This window comes from Macaca thibetana, chromosome 15 (assembly GCF_024542745.1).
Source record: "Macaca thibetana thibetana isolate TM-01 chromosome 15, ASM2454274v1, whole genome shotgun sequence".
Lineage (NCBI taxonomy): Eukaryota > Metazoa > Chordata > Mammalia > Primates > Cercopithecidae > Macaca > Macaca thibetana.
Window position 1 is genome coordinate 104,718,723 of NC_065592.1, and position 22,494 is coordinate 104,741,216.

The window sequence follows — 22,494 nt, forward strand, 5'->3', positions numbered from 1 at the left end:
TCTTCTGAAAACTGTGTGTGCCCATGCCTCAGCCCAGATCCCCGGCATGCAGCTAGAGTAGCCCACGGCTGGGCGTTGGCTCTCCTCACCTTGAGGTGCTGGTGCATGCAGTAACGACAGACCTTATGCTTCATCTCATGCGTGACATCACTCGAGAAAGGAATAAACCCACATTTTGGCTGTAAAATAAATAAGGAGAAAAAACATTTAGGAAGAAATCACGTACCTCTAAATAGACATATCACTGACTACAAGATAATGAGTGCAGCAAGATAATTACGCATAAATGGCCCCAGAAGCTGTTTTCATTTGCACCTCCCAGTGGGAACAACACTTCCTGCATCAGATCACACAAACATCTCTGCTAGAGGACCCACAGCCGGAACGCTCACTGGGGAGGGTCAGCGGCGCCCTACACTAGCGCAACACAAGCACAACACACAGTAGCTTTGTGCTTTTATTCAAGAATGTCACTGCAAGACTCTAGAAGAGATGGACCCAGGACTCCCAGCTCCAAGAAGCAGAACCATTGTTCCCGCTGACACTAGCACATGGCCCGACAGGGGCCCATCTGATAGCTGCTAGGCTCCCAGAAGGTCAAGGAAGCCCCATGCCCTCTAAAAGCTGCAGCCTCTGAGCATACACAACACACAGGCCTGCACTGAGCCTTGGGCACTGGAGATGGTGGCTGGGGAAGCAGAACATCCACCCACAAGTGAGGAGGATCAGGAGGCATGAGCTCAGGCCAGGAGTGTGACCCAGAAATCACGGCCTTTGAGTTGGAGGAGGCACGTGTGAGGCAGCTTCCTGAGGGACTCTGACAGCCACCCCTGACGTGGGCAGCAGAGAGCTGAAGCAAGGGGGCCCCTGGCCCAAGCAGCCCCCACTACCTGGCACCACAGAATTTCAGGACTCCTGGCCATGACACACCAGTGCCTCTGAGGATCACACTGGCCTTTGTGCCTCCAGGAAAATCCGTCCTGAGCAGGACACGGGGAGCTTCCCAGTCTAGAGGGCAACCTGCGGATGGGGCTCCTGCAGCACAGCAAACAGCAGCCAAGCACCAAGCAGGCATGGCCAGCAGGGAGGGGCACAGAGGAAGGCCCCAGGGGACCATGGCAAGCCATGCCCTCTGAGCAAAACGGGGTGGGGGGACCCAACACGCTTCCCTCTGGTGACCCACAACCAGGGCTTGTTGTAGCCCAGGCATACAGGGTGGGTGACCCTCGACCAGGGCTTATTTTAGCCCCGGCACGCAGGGTGGGTGAGGTCTCCTGTCATGAACTACCAGGAATGAGCCTGAACCTGGGGTCTGGGAGCCCTGGCAGGAACCAGAATGCAGGCGGGGGCTGTGGAAGGAGAGAAGCAAGTGGAGTTTCCAGGAGCCGAGAGTGCCTACCACTCACTTCAGTGGGAACTGGAACCCAAGGCACAGGACTCTCAGACTCACTGCCCAGGACTGACCTTTCCCCCTTACCCACACCATCTGCCCCTCGACAGGTCACCTTAATCTCTACACACAGAATGGGCCGGTGCTCTGCAAAGCGGTAGGTTTGAAGTCTGGTTAAATTGGGAAGGCACATAGCGTAACCACTGAGAGTGTCCAGGTCCTTGTCACAGCGAGACTCTGGAAAACAGAGCAAGGGTCATACAGAGCAAAGTCAGTGAGAGAGATGAGATGATCCCTGCCCAAAACACGCCCCACCTTGTCCCTGGTTCCAGGGGGCATCTCTGTGCCTGATGAAAACCTCATGTTTCCCTGGAGATTGTGGAACACCAAGAGTAACAACATGGTTAAGGCCAGGCACGGTGGCTCACACCTGTTATCCCAGCACTTTGGGAGGCCGAGGCAGGTGGATCACGAGGTCACGAGTTCAAGACTAGCCTGGCCAACATAGTGAAACCCCGTCTCTACTAAAAATACAAAAATTAGCCAGGCATGGTGGCATGTGCCTATGGTAGCAGCTACTTGGGAGGCTGAAACAGAATTGCTTGAACCCTGGAGACGGAGGTTGTGGTGAGCCGAGATCGTGCTACTGCACTCCAGCCTGGGCAACAGAGCGAGACTATCTCAAAAAAAAAAAAAAAAAAAGAAAGAAAATAAAAAAAAAGGTGGGCACGGTGGCTCACGCCTGTAATCCCAACACCCAACACTTTGGGAGGCCAAGGTGGGCAGATCATGAGGTCAAGAGATAGAGACCATCCTGGCCAACATAGTGAAACCCCGTCTCTACTAAAAATACAAAAAATTAACTGGGCGTGGTGGCAGGCGCCTGTAGTCCCAGGTACTCGGGAGGCTGAGGCAGGAGAATCGCTTGAACCAGAGAGGCAGAGGGGGTTGCAGTGAGCCCAGATCGCGCACCACTGCACTCCAGCCTGGCGACGGAGTTAAGACTCCATCTCAAAAAAAAAAAAAAAGAAAAAAAAAAAAAAAAAAATAACGTGGTTTATGTAGGGGGTAGTTTCAGGCCTTGTGGTATCGGTTCAAGCTATGGAGGGGCTGGAGACTGCAGTCAGCCACACGGATGGTCAGCCATGTCGATGTGCCTGAGCCCCAATGAAAACTCTGGACACCAGCCTGGTGGGCACACTCCACGAGTGTGTCACACATAGTCGATGGGAGAGTGAATACTGCCCACACCACCCCTAGGGAGAGGACCCAGAAGCTCATGCCAGGTCTCTCCCGGACCCCACCCCTGCACCTCTCCCCTTGTCTGGTTCCATCTTTATCCTTTTCCTGTAATAAACCATAACCATGAGTAAAACAGTGAGTTCTGTTGGTCCTTCTAGCATATTATCAATCCTGAGGGTGGTCTTGGGGATGGTCCCCTAATTCCACAACACCCTTAGCCCAGGAACTTGAAGAGGACGGGGCTGCAGGCTCTACCTTCTTTCACATCTAGGCCCTTCCCAGTCCCCAGTGCTCCAATATTTCCCCAGCACCAAATCTGCTGGAAGCCGTGGTATGTACAGAACCAAACAAGCCTGGGCTCCAGGCACCCCAGGGACAGGCTTTCCTCCTTTAACATAATGAGCCTTACTCCAAGTCTGGTTCTTATCACTGGCGTGATAAACCTCCCATGGTTGTTATGAAATGGCAGGCTGAGCAGCAGAGCACCCTGGAGCCGGGCTCAGACCGCATTCACTGAGAGGAAGAACTGGAGCCTAGCCACTGTCCTGTGGCCTTCCCGCCTCCTCAGCCTTTCCTGCAGTGTGCAGCCCATTCCTCCCTGCTCCAGCCAGAGACTGCAGACCCACAGAACGGTTGCTTCCATTTTCCAAATCAAATCAGGAAAAAATTTTATACTGGCCAATTCCACACCCTCATTGCCTGGCTGTGCTCTGGGCAGAGGCATTTCCACCCTCAACTCATGAAATTTATCTCTTTGATCACTGATTGAAAAAAAAACCTTTGACCTGGTTCCTGTCCGTAAGGCCATCAGCAAGTGCAGAAAAGGGAGTGGGTGGGGATGGAGGAGAAAGGGAGAGGCTAAGGGATGGGAGGGGATTGGGGAAGGACAGCATGAGGATGGGGAAGGTGATGCCACAGAAGGCCCCTAGATTCCCTGTTCCTCAGAAGGACATGGACCTAGCCTAGACTCCGGTTGGGGGCAGCTTCCAGGGCTGCAGACCCTCCTGGGCCAGGCCCTCCCTCCTGAAGCTCAGGTCACCTCAGTTTCCTTTTGCCTCTCCCAGGCCTCTGGGAACCTTTCCCTTTCTTAAGTCTGCCCCAGACCCTCCACCTCCAGCTCTTCCCTCATGCTTTTTTCTGTGGTATTAATTGGTTCTTTCTTGTTTGTTTGTTTGAGACGGAGTCTTGCTCTGTCACCTGGGGTTGGAGTACAGTGGCGTGATCTCAGCTAACTGAAATCTCTGCCTCCCAGGTTCCAGTGATTCTCCTGCCTCAACCTCCCGAGTAGCTGGGATTACAGGCGCCCGCCACTACGCCCAGCTAATTTTTGCATATATATATATACACACACACACACACATATACACACACATATACATACAAACATATATACACACATATATATACATATATACACATATATACATACATACATATATATGTATTTTTTTTTTTTAGTAGAGAAAGTGTTTCACCATGTTAGTCAGGCTGGTCTCAAACTCCTGACCTCAGGTGATGTGCCCGCCTCAGTCTCCCAAAGTGCTGGGATTATAGGCGAGAGCCACCGCACCTGCCTTTACTGGTTCTTCATCACATATTCTGTGCAGTGCTCTGGTTTCCTGATACAGAAAATTGTAACCATGAGCTCCCAGGATTTCTGTCCCTGATAATGAAGTTTCTGGCAAAAGAATTACTGAAAATTGGCTGGGCGTGGTGGCTCACACCTGTAATCCCAGCACTTTGGGAGGCCAAGGTGGGCGGATCATGAGATCAGGAGATCGAGACCATCCTGGTTAACACAATAAAACCCTGTCTCTACTAAAAATACAAAAAATTAGCTGGGCATGGTGGTGGGCGCCTGTAGTCCCAGCTACTCAGGAGGCTGAGGCAGGAGAATGGTGTGAACCTGGGAGGTGGAGCTTGCAGTGAGCCAAGATCACACCACTGCACTCCAGCCTGGGTGACAGAGCAAGACTCCAGCTCAAAAAAAAAAAAAAAAAAAAAAAAGAAAAGAATTACTGAAAACTGCATATACCTAACATGGACAATCATTTCAAATGGAATATTTTAAATTACAAACAATATTTGTAAGTTAAACACCCTTACCTGGTCTTTCAGATTGTATCTTTAAACAAAGCTGTTTCACAAACTCTAAAGGTAGCTGAACGACTTCCTGTAAGAAAACACACAAAATTCTCAGGGTGAATTGCACAATGACATGAACACAATGCCACAGAAATGCAGGCCTAAAAGGAGGCTAGTTGAGCTGTAGGTTTTTATGCACTCCAGCCTGGGCATGTGACTCCGTCTCAAAAAAAAAAAAAAAAAAAAAAAAAAAAAAAAAAAAAAAAAAAAATTATGTGTAATTTGTAATATTTTTTAAAGTTTACTGCTTAAAAAAATCAGTGTGCAGGTTTTGGGAATAAAAGCTGCTCTATTATTTTCAAGACATGTCCAGGTTAAACAGAGACACGAACATTTCACTGCAATCGGTGGTCAGCTCTCAGAATGGCGGGGCCCACGGTGGTGACCAGCCTCAAGGTCAGTGTCTCTCGCCACCAAGCACCCCTTCCGAGCCCCTTTCTAGTCTTCACAGCATTTATGGACCCACAGCAGTTCTTAGACAACATGGAAGACCCTTACTGACCACTCAGACGACCTGAGGACCTCACGCTTCCACCTGAGGAGCAGCTCAGCATCTGAAGAATCACTTATTTCAGGAAGGTGGCCTGTGCCTCCTCAGCCCTGGAGGATGCGGCATAACCAGCATTGTCCTCCACATGGCTCTTCTATGCAGTTTCCCAGATGAAAGGTTTTTATTTAAGCCACATTGCTTACCATCTCCCCATCCTCTCGTGTTTCTAGAGTGGCAGAATTGCGACTTCTGAAAAAGTCCCAAAGGGACACAGGAGATCTACTAGGCTAAGAACGGTGGGATCCTGCCCACAGAGACCATGCCTTCCCCACCCTGCGCCGTCACACCCATGCCCCTCCACCACCACCCTATCCACTCCCAGTCAGCTGCGCCAGTTTCACTTGCGATTTGTCATTTACCTAAACATGTTATAAACCAACAAAATGTGACTTATTATAAACTTAGTACAGAATTAGGTAAGGTGACACAATGGACAAGAGTGGGGAATGTAAACATTCGAAAATTTGTAAATTGAGGATGAGCGCGTTGGCTCACGCCTGTAATCCCAGCACTTTGGGAGGTCAAGGCAGGTGGATCACAAGGTCAGGAGTTCGAGACCAGCCTGACCAACATGGTGAAACCACATCTCTCCCAAAAATACAAAATTAGCCGGGTGTGGTGGCGCACGCCTATAGTCCCAGCTACTCAGGAGGCTGAGGCAGGAGAATTGCTTGAACCCGGGAGGCGGAGGCTGCAGTGAGCTGAGATCACGCCACTCCAGCCCGGGCGACAGAGCGAGACTGTCTCAAAAACAGAAACAAAAACAAAAACAAAAAAAAATTCGTAAACTGGATTATCTCCAGGAAGTCCAAGTTCTGGCTCCACTTCAAAGAAAGCAAAAGCACAAAAGGCGTGGATGCCGACTCTGGATGCTGACTCTGGATGCCTCGCGTGTGAGAACCATCGCCCAGAACCACACGAGGCCCTCACTCTGCCTTGGCCCCCACCCCACAGCACATACTACTGGGAGACACAGCAGCCACGCAGGTCTCAGGTCCACATACAGGGCAATGACCCTCCACACCACTGTCTGCCCACGCACGGCCTGAACTCACAGTCACCCAGGTGAAAAGCAGACCTGGGTTTATTTCCAACAGCTGTAAATCATTGATTTTATAATAAGCATATCTGTGTTTAAAGTCAAAATAAAATGCTGGCCTGGTACAGTGGCTCACACCTATAATCCCAGCACTTTGGGAGGACAAGGCAGGCTGATCACTTGAGCCCAAGAGTTCAAGACCAGCATGCCCAACATGGTGAAACCCAGTTCCCACAAAAAAAAAAAAAAAAAAAAAAAAAAAAAAACCTAAAATTAGCTGGGTGTGGTGGTGCACACCAGTAGTCCCAGCTACTCGGGTGGGGGTCTGAGACAGGAGAATCACTTGAGTCTGGGAGGTCGAGGCTGCAGTGAGCCATGATCGCATCACTGCACTCCAGCCTGGGTGACAGAGCAAGATAGAAGACAAACAAATACTGACAGTAAGCATCCTCTTACAAGTCCAACTACATTGGCAAGTGTGGACCACACCACCATCCAACCATGTGAGGACGCACCAACCAGCTCCTGCACAAGGCATTCACCTAAGAGGACCAGAGGGAAAGCCCACAGAAGTCCCCTCCTGGACTGTCCCCTGGAATTCCCACAGAACTCCTGTAACCTGGGTGCTGAGATGTGGGAGGACCTCCAGGCGTCACCCTCTAAATGGCAAAGGGACAACTGCTCAGAAGGACAAGGAGCCGCCAGCCTGGCTGTCCCTTCACTCCTCATGTCCCCTGCCTGAAAACTGGGCCACAGCACAGAACTAACTGTCAGCATGTGAGGTTCCAGCAGAGCTGAGGCTGGCGCCAGAGAGCGTCCAACGTCACCAGGATTTGGCCCACAGCAGCAGCAAGCTGGAACTTCCGAGCCTTCAGGTTCCTCCAGTATGTAAGTAGCAACAGTGGAGGAACAAGACAAGCAGCTTCTGCTCCTTCCCCGTTTCCTAAACTCTCCAGCTCCCAGACCCAGCACTGGAGATAGGCTCAGACCAGCGTCACACCCACCGGGCAGGGCCAGGAGCCAGGGTGTGGCTGTCCCTGTCTCTGTCATCACAGGGCTGGTTGTATCTTGCCTCACAGCCAGCAGGAGGGAAACGCTGCGCTTTGCCCAACTCGCCCATACCTCTGTTCTTCCCTCACGTGGCCCTGTGTGGCCCTGCAGACGCAGCCACCCTGAGGGGGACATCGTCAGCCTGAAATGGGCTCTGCCCACTTTCCCACTGCTCCAGAGCCCAGCGGCGTCCTACTGGGACACATTCACCTGCAGCGCAAACAAGCTCTGCTTCACTTTGTCGGTATCTTAAGGCGGAGGAAATGCACTCACAGGCGGCCTTGTGGGTTGAGCCCTGTTTGCTGTGGGTTCATTTACTGTGACCCTTCCCACTGAGGACAAACCCAAAGTCAGACTGCTGATTGCTGGAAATGCTCCCCGTCCTGTCCCCTCCCTCAGAGCAGTCCCCAACGCTCACTCCACCAGGTAGCCAAGGGACCTCGAGTCTAATCCCATGCCCCTGGCCAACAAGGGCCATCACCACATGAGTCTTCCGGTCACAGAGGCTTCTGGTGGATCTCACCTCTAAGAATGTTCCTTCCTCAAGGAGAAAACTGGTCACAGCACAGAACCGTCCAAGGGATATGCCCAGGGGAAAAAACTGCATGAATCTTCCTAACAGGGGACCTCCAAATGCTCCCAACACCACAACAGTGCAGTGAACAGGCTGGAGAAAAGTCACGCGCCCACAGCGGCTGGAGAAGGGTGGGGCCCAGGGGCCTGTCCAGGCCTCAAAATCACAGATCTGCTCAGAGCACAGCCCCAGGCAAGAGGTGAGCCAGGGCTGGCAACCCTGGTCCCATTCCCACAGATCCCAGCCCAGGTGGCAACACCCAGAGGCTCCCACAGCTTTTCTCTAAACCCCAGCTTTTAACATTCATTGAGCAGCTAAGGCCCTTCCTGGGTGTGATGAGCCGCACCCAGGACGGCCCCAGCAGGCCCTGCCACCCTCCCATGTTGGGCGTCCTGTGTTCAAAGGTGCCCAGGGGCAGAGAGCAAAGCCATTCCTTGAGGCTTAGTGGCACTGGATGCTGCTCAAGAGCCCTCACCCTGCAGGAGCTTCCAGGGGGGCCAGCAGAGACGGGTCCTGGGCAGCAGGGGCTCATGTGGGCCCTCTGAACCCCAGGCTTCTCAGCTAGGAAAGAGAAACTGCAGTAGCCGCTCCGCTGCCACCCAGCACAGCAAATGAGAAACACTTGGAGACTAGCTGGATGCGGGTTATCATTAACCACAAAGTTCCAGAAGATCACCGGGAAGTTGGCAGTATTGACGCAAAACATACCCAAGAATTCAGACATGAATAAAAAGCACTTACCCCACAATGAACATAGTTCTCCCCCAAAAACTCCTTCATGACATTTTTGCCAAAGTCCACTATGTTCTGCAGGTGTTGAAATATCTCTTCCGAGGTCTGTAAGAGACAACCACAAGAAAGCCTTCATGATGGGACCTCCCGATGGAGCCTTGCTTGAGGGGAGAGGCAAAAACCACCACAGACTGCCACAAGCAGAGGGGACGTCCCAGCCACAGACAGAACCCGAGTGACGGCCCTCAGACCCAGGGGAAGGTCTCCAGTGCCCCGCCTCACCAGCGTCCCTCCCCAGCCATGCCACCCTCCCCAGCCCAGACTTGGGAAGGTAGCAGTCTGAGGACCGCACTGCTGCCGCCTCCCGTCTGCCCTTCTCCCAAAGCGGCCCCTAAACGTGCCTTCCAAGGAATGTGACTTTGAAAACCTCTGACATCTCACATCTCAATCTCTAAAGAGATTTTACTCTTTAGCCTCTAAATGTAGAATATTCTTTCCCCAGTCAGAGGTTCTTAAAGAATCAGTAAGGTGATGAAACTGGTTGAGATAGAAATCATCCCCATGTCCCTCAACCTGTCTCAAAGGTGAGAAGCCCAGAGGGCCCCTGGTAGGCTGCTCCTGGAAGACATCCACAAAGGCTGGCCTGGCAGTCTTGCTGCTCCCTGCGGGGCACCTGCCTTTGTGGGTGCTCATCCAGGGCAGGCCCGGAGGTGCCCAGTGCCTGGCTCATGCTTGAGAAGGTCCCAGGACTGTGCAGTTGCCCTGTGCCCCCGTAGCCTCTGGAGAACCTGCTGCCCACACGGTCACAGCACGTGCAGGTGTCCCGTGGCTGTGCAACAAAACCAGTCCGAACTAAGCCTGACAGAAAACTCCAGAACACACCCAGTAGCCCGGTACAGCTGCGGTCACAGCTTCTGACAAAAAAAAAACCCTGGCCAGGCACAGTGGCTCACACCTGTAATCCCAGCACTTTGGGAGGTCGAGCCAGGCGGATCATCTGAGGTCAGGAGTTCAAGACTAGCCTGGTCAACATGGTGAAATCCTGTTTCTACTAAAAATACAAAAATTAGCCAGGCGTGGTGGCAGGCACCTGTAATCCTAGCTACTCAGGAGACTGAGGCAGGAGAATCACTTGAACCCTGGAGGCAGAGGTTGCGGTGAGCCGAGACCGTACCACTGCACTCCAGCCTGGGCGGCAGGGCGAGACTCTGTCTCAAAAAAGAAAAAGACCCCCTGGTCAACAGAAAAGTGACCACTCAAGTCTCCACTGATCACACAGTGTGTCACATTATGTCATTTACAGAGGAAATGTAGCCAACTGCTGGCAGACACTGCCCCGCTCACATCTGTGGATACAGATCTGACAGGGTCCACAGAGGCCAGGCCTTGGGGGAGTCAAGGTCAGGGTGGTTTGGGCTCTGCAGCCACTGAATTCGGCAAAGAAGGAGACAGAGAAGGCTGGAGGCAGCCACAGGGACTTTGTTTCCATGGGATGCATTCCACAAACCAAAACCACCTTGGCCTGTTTTTCTTCAGCAGCTGAGGCAGAAACCGGAAGACAGTGGGGCCTTCCTATCCTCCCCTGCCTGCCCACCCCGACCCCACACCCACTGTGGCCCCACCAACAGCAGCTTTCTCCCATGGCTCTCTCCCCTCTTTCTATTGTGCCCACGCGGCAACTGTCACCTCCACCCACCACAACCCCCCGGCCTCCCTTTCTGTGACCTCTACCTCAGATGCTCCAACCTGCCATCTCCCAGGAGCCCTCAAGGGGCAGTGACTCATCACCCCCTTACCCTCGCCCAAGCCAGCCTCCGCCTGCCCCACAGTGGAACAGCCACCGTCCAGGAGCTCACCCCCAGCTCAGCTGCACGTGTCCCCTCACAGGACCCACACACATCAGATGGGGAGCAGAGAAGGGCCATTAATGCAGGAAGCCTCCGCGACTCAGTATGCACCCCAGGACCGACAGAGATTTGCACAGCAAGTTGCAACTCAGTGGTCAAAAACGAAAGGGCAATGCTTTTTTACGGGTGGTCCATGGCATTTTGCTTGGATGACTCACAGAAAAGAAACCTAACAACTCCCTTCCACCGCAATGTTTAACACAGACAGTCTACCACAGCACTGGAGACTCTATTTTCATAGATACAATTCCACAGATGGGAAAACTGAGGCAGCAGGTGCTAAGGAACTCGGCAAGGCAAAGGTTGCCTGGTCCTGGGGTCCTCGCCACAAGCAGGGCCCTCTGAGCAGGACCTACGTGCCAGGCTAGGGCAGCTCCTGGCTGAGGGCCACATGGACTACCACAGTGACACACAGGTCAACATGCTGGGCCCAGTCAGTTTTACATCAGGAATGATGGACACACCACTTCCTGCACTGAATGCTTGTATCATCTTTGAATCCTACAATTAGCATCAATATTTCTACATCGGAAAAAAGAAATCAGAGTTTTCTTAAATAATTGATGTAATGTCTGGGTGAAAACCCACCCACCTTACCTTCTTCCTATTTGGAGGAAACTTCAGAAACCGCAGCACGACACAGCGCTGTTAGAAAATAACACACATCTGATGAGTATTTGCTCAAAGCCAAGGCACAAGGTGTCGGTCAGTTTGGGGGTCCCATCCTCAGGGGACAAAGCCCACAGTGAGGCTCCACGGCAAGGAGGCTGGGAAGCCCCCAGGGCAGAGAGGCCAGGGCTGGGACCCAGCGAGGGCACACTGGGCAGCGGGACAACCAGGAACCTCCAGCCTCTGACCCACCAGCCCCTCCCAGGACTTGATCTTAAGGAAAGAAATAAAATGGAAATAACCTAAATGCCCAACAATGAGATGGTTTAAACACAGTGGCACACATTTCAAACCATGTAATACCAGTCAATGACTGATAAGAAAGATCAGTATTTACAGACACAGACGTGTGGTCATCACAAACTGCTAAATGAAAAAAGCTACCGAACAGGGCTTATGGAATGAGCCAATTTTCATAAAAAGAGAAACACACGTGCACACACACACATATGGGTGTAATTCTATTTATATAAAGCTCAAAAAACAGGTAACACTGACCCCTTGTGCCCACCCCTTGGGTGTGCATGAATAGTTGCCGAGGAAGGTTCTAGAAGGGACTGGTCAGAGGATTACGGGTCCGCTTACTTTGTGATAATTAAGCTATACCCATGATCTGAGTACTTTTCTGTAGATTTGTTACACTTCAAGTTTTTAAAATAAAAATGTTTAAATAAAATAAGTATGATGTGTCTACATCAAAAGGTCTGAAAGGACATTCGGCGTAAGTTTAACAACATCTCCAAGTAGCAATGATTATGATAACTTCTTTTTAATTTATCTTTATTTTGAATATTTCAATTTGTTAAATGTTCAAAAAATACATTCTAAGAACATATATATGTACGAAGGAGAACGCGCCTGGGAGGGGCTCTAGCTGCAGTGCAAGGGTGGGGGGTCCAACGCCCTGGGTAGCACCCCTGCTGAGGCCACAGGGCAAAGCCTAAGCAGGAGGGAGGAAGCAGGCTGCACTGAAGACGGCTTAGAAAGGGCCATTTTCTAGATCAAAAGATGCCTAAGGAGCAACAAAGGCCCTATGGAGACCAAGCCAGACTCCCCCGCCCGCTCCCCACAGCCCTATTTAGACAATGTACGTTGTTGCTCTTAAATCCCAGGCACCCGGCCCCCTGGGCTCCTCCGACTGAGCTCCAGTTCCCAGCCAGTGCCATGCTCCTGGCTCGCTATGCTGCAGATAGCTGTCCCCTCCTTGAGCCCCAAGCTGAGACCTGGGGAAGCCAAGATCAAGGCATGCATGCTACCGCTGTCCCCTCCCAAGCTGAAGGCAGGCATCAACAATCAATCATGGGAATCGACTGGCTAAGGATCATTTTAACGGAACTATAATTCCACCACAATTTAAGGAAAGGCAGAAGTTGATCGACAGAAGTCCCAACTCGACAGCTCTCCAGAAGCTCGCTCCCTTAAAAGTGTGTTTGCTCCTCACCTACACATGATGGTGTGTGCTATTTCAGTGTGCCTGACCTGCCCTCCAACAATTAGGCACAGTATAGCTCTCCACCGATGGCAGGCATTCAGCGATGCCCTGCTAGTGATGTGTAAGTGTGATTGAGGGTCATGCTTGAAAATCAACACAATTGGCCAGGCGCGGTGGCTCATGCCTGTAATCCCAGCACTTTGGGAGGCCGAGACGGGCGGATCACAAGGTCAGCAGATCGAGACCATCCTGGTTAACACGGTGAAACCCCGTCTCTACTAAAAAATACAAAAAACTAGCCAGGCGAGGTGGCGGGCGCCTGTAGTCCCAGCTACTCGGGAGGCTGAGCCAGGAGAATGGCGTAAACCCGGGAGGCGGAGCTTGCAGTGAGCTGAGATCCGGCCACTGCACTCCAGCCTGGGCGACAGAGCTAGACTCCGTCTCAAAAAAAAAAAAAAAAAAAAAAAAAAAAAATCAACACAATAAGAAAATATATTACATTAAATCCCTGATTAGTGTAAACTGACCCAGGCTGCCATGGTGCAAGCTCTCACCCTGTCCCTCACACAGGGCAAACCCCGCCACCCACAGGGACCAAGCTTACTCACCTGCCAGACTGCATGCACAGAGCTCTGTGGCACCTACAGGAAAGCAAGGCCTCTCTCAGTTTCTCACAGAAATAACTCATAAGCTGCACAATGGACTTTTGTAGCAAAGCAGTCCTGAGCAGTCCTGGGCAGGGTGACGCCAGGCCGAGACACACGAGCTTTCTCTTCGCAGAAATTCCCCACTGTAGCCTCAGAGGAAGGAGCTCAGTGGGCCCATGAAGAGAAATGCCAACTACAAGAACATAGGACCCCCTCCCCTGGCAGCATTCACCTGCTAATACGGACTCAGCTTTCCAAAGTTCCCTGCCACTCTGTTGCCAGGAAAGGCGGGAACAACTGGTCTTTTCTGTCTATTTATAAATGGAAATTATAAATTTCCTATGATTATTGCATACAAAACTACTCAAAGTATAATTCAGAAAGCCATTATCTGGCTTATGAAGAAAAATTTTTTAAAAATAAGTTGAACAGGGCACTATACGAAGAAAAACCATACACAGGTCCCAGGAGAAAAAGATGTCGGCCTAAATGATTGCAGGCCTTAGGCCTCAGTCCTTGTGGATAATAAAGTAGCACCACTCTTCCCGCTAGCACTTATTAATTATTATTGCAATAGCCAGCAGGTGCTAGTACCAGTGCTTCAGGGCCCACGATACACTCCTAAAGTCCATCATCTCCAGCCGTCTCTCCCTCTAAGGTGGGCAACTGAGTCCTGGTTGACAGAATGAGGGAAGATCACGTGGGGTGAAGCCAAGTTTAGAGGAGGGCCTGGACCCTGGGAGGTTCTCAGCGTCTTTCCGGTGGCCAGGCTCCTCGCTGCTACTGAGTCACCAGCAGGGGCTGGGGGCATTGGGTACTGTGCTGCCCCCAAGAGAGGGCATGGACACAAGCCTTCCAAGCCTGGGCAGAGAAGCCCAAAGCGGCCCTCCCGCTCAGCCCTCCCAGCCCCTTCCTCACATTTCCTCCATCACCACATCCACACACAGTGGCTTGACCTCCCTGCTGTCACTCACGGGAAATCTCCTGCTATCCCTTCCCATTACGGAGCCCAAGAGCCACAGCCAACCAAGGAAACCTGAATACAATGATTCGTCCATTTCAAGGGAAACTGCTTTCTCCACCCACCCATTTATGATCCAAAAACTATCACGAGAAATCTACCCACCCACACACCCCCAGGGGAACCACAGCATCAGCCAGTTTTCATTAATACCAAAACTCAGACACATTCAGCTCACCTATCCTCTACAGCCCATGCCAACTGCCCCATGTGAGGCGCCTGATCAGGCTGGGCTGGCTGAGGTGGGTGGTCCCCAAGATGTGCCAGGCTGAGGGCTTCAGTAATGCATAGGCCATAGGGCCCTACTCCCCTCATGCAGGCAGCTGGCAGGAAACAGGTGAACACACACCATAGCAGCTCTCATTAGCAGAAAGACACAATGAGTCCAAGGGGCACCCATGGCTGGGGAAGGGGGGTGAACACAGCCACCTGGGGGACTTCCCATGAAGGAGGGGGCAAGAACCAACACCCCAGCAGGCTCTGAGCTCCTGCCAGCTCACCACGTCTTTACCAGCTACGGAGATAATGACACTATTCCTCTTTCAAAAAGTATCCGAAACCAGATATTTGAAGCTTACCTTCTTCTTAACGTCTAGAATAAAATGTTGAAAGTGAAGAAAAAGGGCCAGGCACGGTGGCTCATGCCTGTAATCCCAGTACTTTGGGAGGCCCAGGCAGGCGGATCACCTGAGGTCGGGAGTTCGAGACCAGCCTGACCGACATGGAGAAACCCTGTCTCTACTAAAAATACAAAATTAGCCAGGCGTGGTGACGCACGCCTGTAATCCCAGCTACTCGGGAGGCTGAAGCAGAATCGCTTGAACCCAGCAGGCGGAGGTTGCGGTGAGCCAAGATTGCACCATTGCACTCCAGCCTGGGCAACAAGAGCCAAACTCCCTCTCAAAAAACAAAAAAAAAGTGAAGCAAAAGGGTTAAGATTGCAAGGGAAGAACTTGACACTTCTGCAGTCTGAGGGCTGGGGTGTTTCTTAACAAGAGCAATGCTAGACCAAAGCCCAAGCTGCACCTTCATTCTTGGTAACAGGGAAGCTACTGCCTTGGAAAATTCGATGAAAATCAAGGATTTTAACAAGTCAAAAACACCAAGCAATAGGAAGAACAAGAGGAGTGATGCATTTATACACACACACTAAATAACCCCAAGATTTAAAAAGTTAAGGGACACAACTGGTCACTTACAAAAGTGGCAAAAAGCATTTCGATAAAAATCCCTTCCTGGGCTGCAGCGGGAGGGCAGGCGGCACGGCCGTGTGGAAAGCGATTTGCAACATGTGCCAAGGAGCCTGATTCACCCAAGAGCCCAGCCTGAGCAGCAGAAGCCCAAAGACGTGTGTACGAAGACTTTCGGCAAAACCCACCCACGAGGACGGCCAACGCAACACTGGGAACCCCTGAGCATCCTACAAGACGTGCATGAGGAGTTTCTACATATTTGTGCTATAAAATTAAGTGAAAAAAATCCCAAAACAGAAACAGATACGTAGTATTCTTAACTACCTAATAAAAGCAAAATACAGTCATGGATCACATAACGACACTTGGGTCAGCGATGGACTGCATGAAACAATGGTGTGTCCCATAGGATTATAATACCACAGTTTCTACGTTTAGATTCCCATTGTATCCCACTTCCCATTGTGTCCCAACGGCCTGCAGCACTCAGTCCAGAACCATGCTGCATGGGTCTGAGGACTAGGACTGAGGACTAGGAGCCACAGGCTGCCCCATACAGCCTGGGCGTGAGGCAGGCTCTACCATCTAGGTGTGTTCATATGACATCATCACCTAACAATGCAGCTCTCAGAGTGCATCCCTGGTGCGAAGCGATGCTTGACAATAAGTAGAAAAAGACTAGAAGAAAGTGCGCCAAAGTGTTAACAAAAGTTGTTCTCTTCATAGACAAATACTGGGTGTTTTCCACTTCCTTCCTTCTGATATTCTATGTTTTCAGAGAGAAGCAACAATTGGTGTTAAATAAAAATAGAAGGCCACAAAAACCCTAATACATTAAAAGGGACACCTGCCAATGGGAAGCCTGAGGGGCACCTCATGGGTGGAATTAAAGCTACTAACTAGAAGAGCGTCTCAGGACAGATGAGGAGAGACTTTCCTGTCACCCACGGAGGACTCACTCTGGAGGGGTATCGCTCACAAAACCAGCTGTTCCAGAGATCGGTCAAAGGACAAGGACCAAGGTCAAGTCTTCCATCAGGCTGAGGAGATAAACTGAAGCTGAGATCAGACGACTTTTGTGGGAAGGGAAGATAGAAAAAGAGAACAGCAGCAGGGGTCACCCCTCAGGATGCTGCCCCAGCCTTCTAGAAGCGACGCTCAGCTCCAGCTTCTCCTGAACTGTGAAGATGACTCCCAGGCAGGGGCCATGGGGGATCCCAAATGTCCAGTCCCAAGAGGCTGCCCTCCCTGTACACCCTCCTCACCTCACCCCCGCAGCTCCAGCTCCAGCTCTGTCCCAGCCAGAGGAAGGCTGCCCAGGGTCCGTCAGTCACTGGGGGCAGGAGGTGCCGAAGTCCACCTCTGCAACCCAGAAAGGGACGTCCAGTACGCGTAGGACCATGGAGGGAACAAGAAGCAGGGCTTACGGTACTGGGCTCCAACAGGAGGTGCTCCCAAGGGTGAGCTTGGCTTCACTGGGAATGCGTGGCCTCAGACAGAAATCCAAAGCCCATTTGACATGGGATGAAGATGTGACATTGCCAAGATACCTGTGGAGGATGGGAGCCCAGTACTCTGCAGGCAAGAGCAAGGAGGCCAGACTGGAGACAGCCGGTGGGCAGGGAGCAGTAGGTGCTGGCCCCTTGTCCAACCCGTATGGGGCACATCCTTCTCAAGCCTCAGCAACTCCATCCTGACCTCATGGTGTCCTCTGCAGGACTGAAGCAGGCGCAGGTGTGGGCCATGGGGGAGGCCACCCACGCACACAACACTCAGAACATGGGGAGGCCTGTGGGGATGGGCACATCTGGTGTGTGGGGCTGACCCTACAGGCACAGAAAGCCTGGCCACCTGTAAAAGGAAGCAGAGCTGCCTAGAGGCCCATAGTGAGGGCCACAGGGAAGTGTGAACAAGCCCTGGCCCTCAGATCTCCCAACTGCTTGGCAACAAGGCAGGAGTGGCCGGGCCCTAGGCACAGCCTTGCTCTCTGCAGACACAGCAATGATGCTTTTCTCACCCTCCTGGATAGCAGTTCTCAGAAGACAGAGGAAGTCACTGGGGAGCTTCACTCTGACTGAATTCTGACCAAGAAGGAGGCTCAGTAAGGCAGAAGGAAAGTGGCTGTGTCACCTCAGAAGGTGTAAAAGTAGGAGGTGAGCCAAGGCCAAACCGACAAACCCCTGTGCACGAGAGGCACCGTCACAGGCTGACAGTCACCAAAAAGCAGACCTCACCACGCAACTGCAGATACAAAGACGGGAATAAACAAAGAGCGAGCCATAAGCACAGCTCTCCAATGAGCTCAGCTGAGACGAGAAGGAACCTCACTAGGAAAGAAGCCACATCAGCTGCGTCAGCCCAGAACGCCATTAAAAATCCCAAATGCAGAATACATCACTGGTTTAAACAAAATGCTGGCAGTAACAGAAAGCTAAGACTATTTCAACTAGGTCCAGCTAAAAATTGTAAAAGGGAGCGGCCAAGGGCTTGGCATATGTTATATGGTCAGAAAAAAACAGAGAACATAAATGTATGTGCTTCCAGCATCCACAGTAGGAAGTATGGCCCAGTTAACAGCCCTGCAGGACTGCACAATGGCTTTCCACTTAACCTGTTCTAAGTGATTCTGTAATGGATATCTTTGTGTACAAGATCTTTATTTACATTTCTAATTATCTCTTAGAACGGACTACCAGAACAGAAATTAGTAAATCAAAGAGTATTAACTTTTTAAAAATTAATCTTTTTCCTGAGTATCATACCTATCCATTGCAGGAAATCTAGAAAACACTTAAAAAACAAAAGAAAAGTAAAAGCAATTCAGGATACTACCAGTCACAGCCACTTAGAACATTTTCATGTATTTTCTTCCAATCATTTTGTAATTATAACCACATTATGTATCTTCTTTTGTAACCTGCTTTTTCCACATAACATTGTAAACAGGTCTTCATATGAATGACTTAATCCATCCACTACAAAATAATCATCTAAATTATTAAAATTTTGATATACAAAATAATGCTGTATGGCAAAAAAGTATATATACACACACACACACACACATATGTATATGTATATATATATGATCTATGGACCAGAAATCTTAAAACACAAGATGAGAAGAGAAACAGTAAGAGGGCACCTGACTGCTTCAACTTTTCACCTTCAATGCCCGGACAAATATCCCAGGCACCAAACAGGTACCAAAGGGACACCAAAACTCCCCAGGCACCAAAACAATTTGCAGAAATGATCTGAAGCTCTCAGACTCTCAGAAAGGTCACGAAACTGGAACAACTGGAAGTGAGCAGCTTTGTCCACACGTGATCAATGTTCTTTGCTGGTAAGCCAACTAAATGGCAAAGTCTTTCATGTCACCTCTGTCAGTAAGAAGGAAAACATCATGATGGCTTAGTGTCACGACAGGAGTGGGCCCCCTTCTGCCCCTGCTCCCCAAGGCTGAGGTGGTCCGGAAGGGGCTCAGTGCCCTAGACAAGTGCACGATCCAGATCTAAAGACACCTAGGAGATGGAATGACAAACCAAACCTAAAGTGACCTTCACAGGACAGGACACTGAGCCAAAACCAACAAGCTGAAGGTGAAGGAGGCAGGTGCAGGCGTAACACGGGAGAGAAATCCTGTGGCAGTGCATAAAGGGGCAGTCTGTGGACTTCACTAACCTGAGATGTGGTCACTAGCCCAAGTACTGCACCTTCAGGCTGCAACAAGGAAACTGCCCAGATGAGAAGTTCCCCCAACCAAGGAGCCCCCACAGGGTCAGTGTCTGAGGTTCCAAACACCCACCAGGGAACATGCCAGGCTGCTGAGAGCCTCTCAAGCATGCCACAGGGTCCACACCACACAAGGCAGAGAACACCATCGTTACCTGCGCCTGGGAAAGTTCAGGTGCACAACCATCCCAGAGGCAGTATGCAAACTGACAGGCAAAATGAGAATCGTCCTGGGCCGTCTCTGAGTGGAAAGGCCTTGGGGAAGCTAACCACCTTCTGTCAGGAACACCTTTAAATGCCTCTCTATGGCTGGCCTGCTGTTTACCTTCCTGCCCACCCTGAGCACACCCTCCTATAGCCCACACCTCGCTCCTCCATCCCCAGGCCTCATTTCCTACAAGTACTGCGCTGTACAGAAGGCTCTCTCTCATCCCATGTTTGCAAACTGCAGGAAGAACGTCACTGTGCTCCTTCTAGTGCGGACAGCCAATGACCATGCAGATCTCCTTACCTAGACCCTCGGCTCCTGCAGGACCGGCGCAGGCTGGCTGAAGGTGAATCATGTTCTCACGGTGGAGGGGATGGGGGTCAGCACAGGACTCATTAGGGACATTTCAATTCTGAGAGGAGCTGATGCCCTCTCAGAGAAAGCAACCCTCTCCTTTCCTGGAAAAACTGGGCAAAGGCCTCCCTCTCTCTCGGACTGAATGAGGTGGATCTAAGGAGTTGAGCAGAGTAGCACGGTCCACCTGCTCCCACACCCAGCTGCAGGGAGGCCGGGCGCATGCTCAGCATCCACAGGACCACAGACTCCTCCTGTTCTCCCTCACCCATCTTCTATCCCACTGACACATACCCGCTGCTCAAACTCAACAGTTCCTAAAAAGCTGCCTTCCAGGAATTGTTCTCTCCTCCTTGGTCCACAGCCTGAGCAAATACACCACAGGGCAGAGCTGGTGGGCTCAGCTTGGTTCAGGTTACCATATCAGGCACAGGCTCCATCTGACCTTAACTTGATGGGAAACATTTTCTCATGAGATTACCTGCAGTGATAATCTTCAATTTCAAATGATGAGCTAAAAACAACAACCAAACAGGAATGCGTACAGTAAAGCAAATTTAGATTTAAAACAAAGAATGAGGCTGGGTACAGCGGCTCACGCCTGTAATCCCAGCACTTTGGGAGGCTGAGGCGGGCGGGTCATTTGAGGTCCGGAGTTTGAAACCAGTCTGGCTAACATGGTGAAACCCCATCTCTACTAAAAATACAAAAAAAGCAGCCAGGCATGGTGGCAGGTGCCTGTAATTCCAGCTACTTGGGAGGCTGAGGCAGATGAATTGCTTGAACCGAGGAGGCAGAGGTTGCAGTGAACCAAGATTGCACCACCGCACTCTCTCTGCCTGGGAGACAGAGGAAGACTCCATCTCAAAAAAAAGAACGAATAGTATAGGTCTAGAATAGCCTCGTGGCTGTAGGTAAATTTGAAAAGGTGAAAGAAAAAATAAACAATCAACCTGGTGCGGTGGCTCATGCCTGTAATCCCAGCACTTTGGGAGGCCGAAGTGGGTGGATCACTGGAAGTCAGGAGTTTGAGACCAGCCTGGCCAACATGGTGAAACCTCATCTTTACTAAAAATACAAAAATTAGCTGGACATGGTGGCGCAAGCCTGTGATCCCAGCTACTCAGGAGGCTGAGGCAGGATAATTGCTTGAACCCAGGAGGCAGAGGTTGCAGTGAGCCGAGATCGCGCCATTGCACTCCAGCCTGGGCAACAGAATGAGACTCCAATTCTAAATAGATAAATAAATAAAAATAAACAAGCATTACAATCAGAGCTGTGCAACAGGGTAGGGCCAGGCTGCCCTGGAGATGCCTGCTCAGGAAAGGGGGTGGACTCAGGGAAGAGGGTGGACACGCACTTGTCGGGAACATGCAGAGGGATCCCAGTGCCAGAGGCAACTGTGTCAAAGCCTCTGCTCTTTCAACATGGGTGTCCTTTTGCTCCAAGCCTGAAACTTGCTGCTTCATCTGCCACTACTTTTGAAACTTAATATATCAGCCCTCACTAAAGAAAACCTTAGGTTTACCTAAAATGCAGAGATACATCTAATCTTACCAAGGAATTGGAAGATTAGTATTTGTTTTGGGAAAGGATTCAGGGGATCGGCACAGTAATCCAACATCAGGACTCAAGCGGAAATATCCCTCACTTTCCCCAACAGCTGACTACACAAGAGAACGACAGCTTCAGGTTAGCCTGGTCCATTATTAATTCACCTAAAGATCTTGAGCAAAGCTTATAGTCTCTGCTCTTTAGTTCCCTGTGCTAAAGAGCAACAAAATCCAAAGGCACAACCTGGGGACTACCTGGGTGTTTGCAGCTTACACTACAGCTGACCAATGCATCCAGCATAGGAACAACAGAAGCAAGGCAGGACTCCACTGCCTACATCATCCCTGACAAGCTGTTGGACTGGGGTAGTGCCCTCAACCTCTCTTATTTTCACTTTATCTATCTGTCCAAGGGGATGATAATTATCACTTGCTAAGCATAACTTGATGGGTTCCTGCATAACTGATCTTACCAACAATCCCACAAAGTGAATTCTATTAGTAGTTCCACTTCACAAATGTCAACACTGAGCCTCCACCAGGCAGTGGTAGAACTGAGATTCCTGTGCCTTTAACACCCATGCTCTAACTCCTCCCTACATGACACCTATCCTCGCCTCCCTCACACCCCTCCCCCCTTCCAGCCGGCCACATTCCTGCGTGCTTGTACCAGACAGCAAAAGGTCAAAGAGATCTGGGCCCTCACACAGACCCACATCCTTCACTCTTGGATTCACCTTTGCGAGATCTTACTGCAGTTTCTAAAACTTTCACCCTCATTGAATTCAGGTGAAACCCTTCAAATTCTAAAAGGTTGAGAAGGGACCTGTGGGTAACATCCCCTTACTATTAACAGCACAGCAATTCCGTAGTCTCACGAGGCCGAACTCTTTTGGTGCTGAGAGTAACAGCACTGTGGGCACTCTGCTTCTTCCTCCAGTGCTGGCCGGGCCCTCTGTCCCAGCTAAGCCTCCGCCCCACTGCGGCCTGGCAGTCCGGCGGGCATCCAGGCGGGAGGCGGCACCGCGTGAGGCTGAGAGCGGCAACGACGGG

At 50.9% G+C, this 22,494-nt stretch overlaps 2 protein-coding genes across 2 annotated transcripts in view; one reads left to right on the forward strand and one right to left on the reverse strand.

Moving 5' to 3' along the window:
• SUSD3 (sushi domain containing 3) overlaps window positions 1-22,494 on the forward strand; it is a 401,112-nt gene that overhangs the window by 82,150 nt on the left and 296,468 nt on the right. The window lies entirely within an intron of this gene.
• IPPK (inositol-pentakisphosphate 2-kinase) overlaps window positions 1-22,494 on the reverse strand; it is a 62,629-nt gene that overhangs the window by 39,492 nt on the left and 643 nt on the right. Inside the window, exons 2-6 of the mRNA XM_050761554.1 lie at window positions 11,227-11,274; window positions 8,732-8,827; window positions 4,739-4,805; window positions 1,506-1,627; window positions 90-179 (exon numbers count right to left, since the gene is read on the reverse strand). Of these exons, the coding sequence (XP_050617511.1) occupies window positions 90-179; window positions 1,506-1,627; window positions 4,739-4,805; window positions 8,732-8,827; window positions 11,227-11,274 (423 nt within the window). The remainder of the gene's footprint in view (window positions 1-89; window positions 180-1,505; window positions 1,628-4,738; window positions 4,806-8,731; window positions 8,828-11,226; window positions 11,275-22,494) is intronic.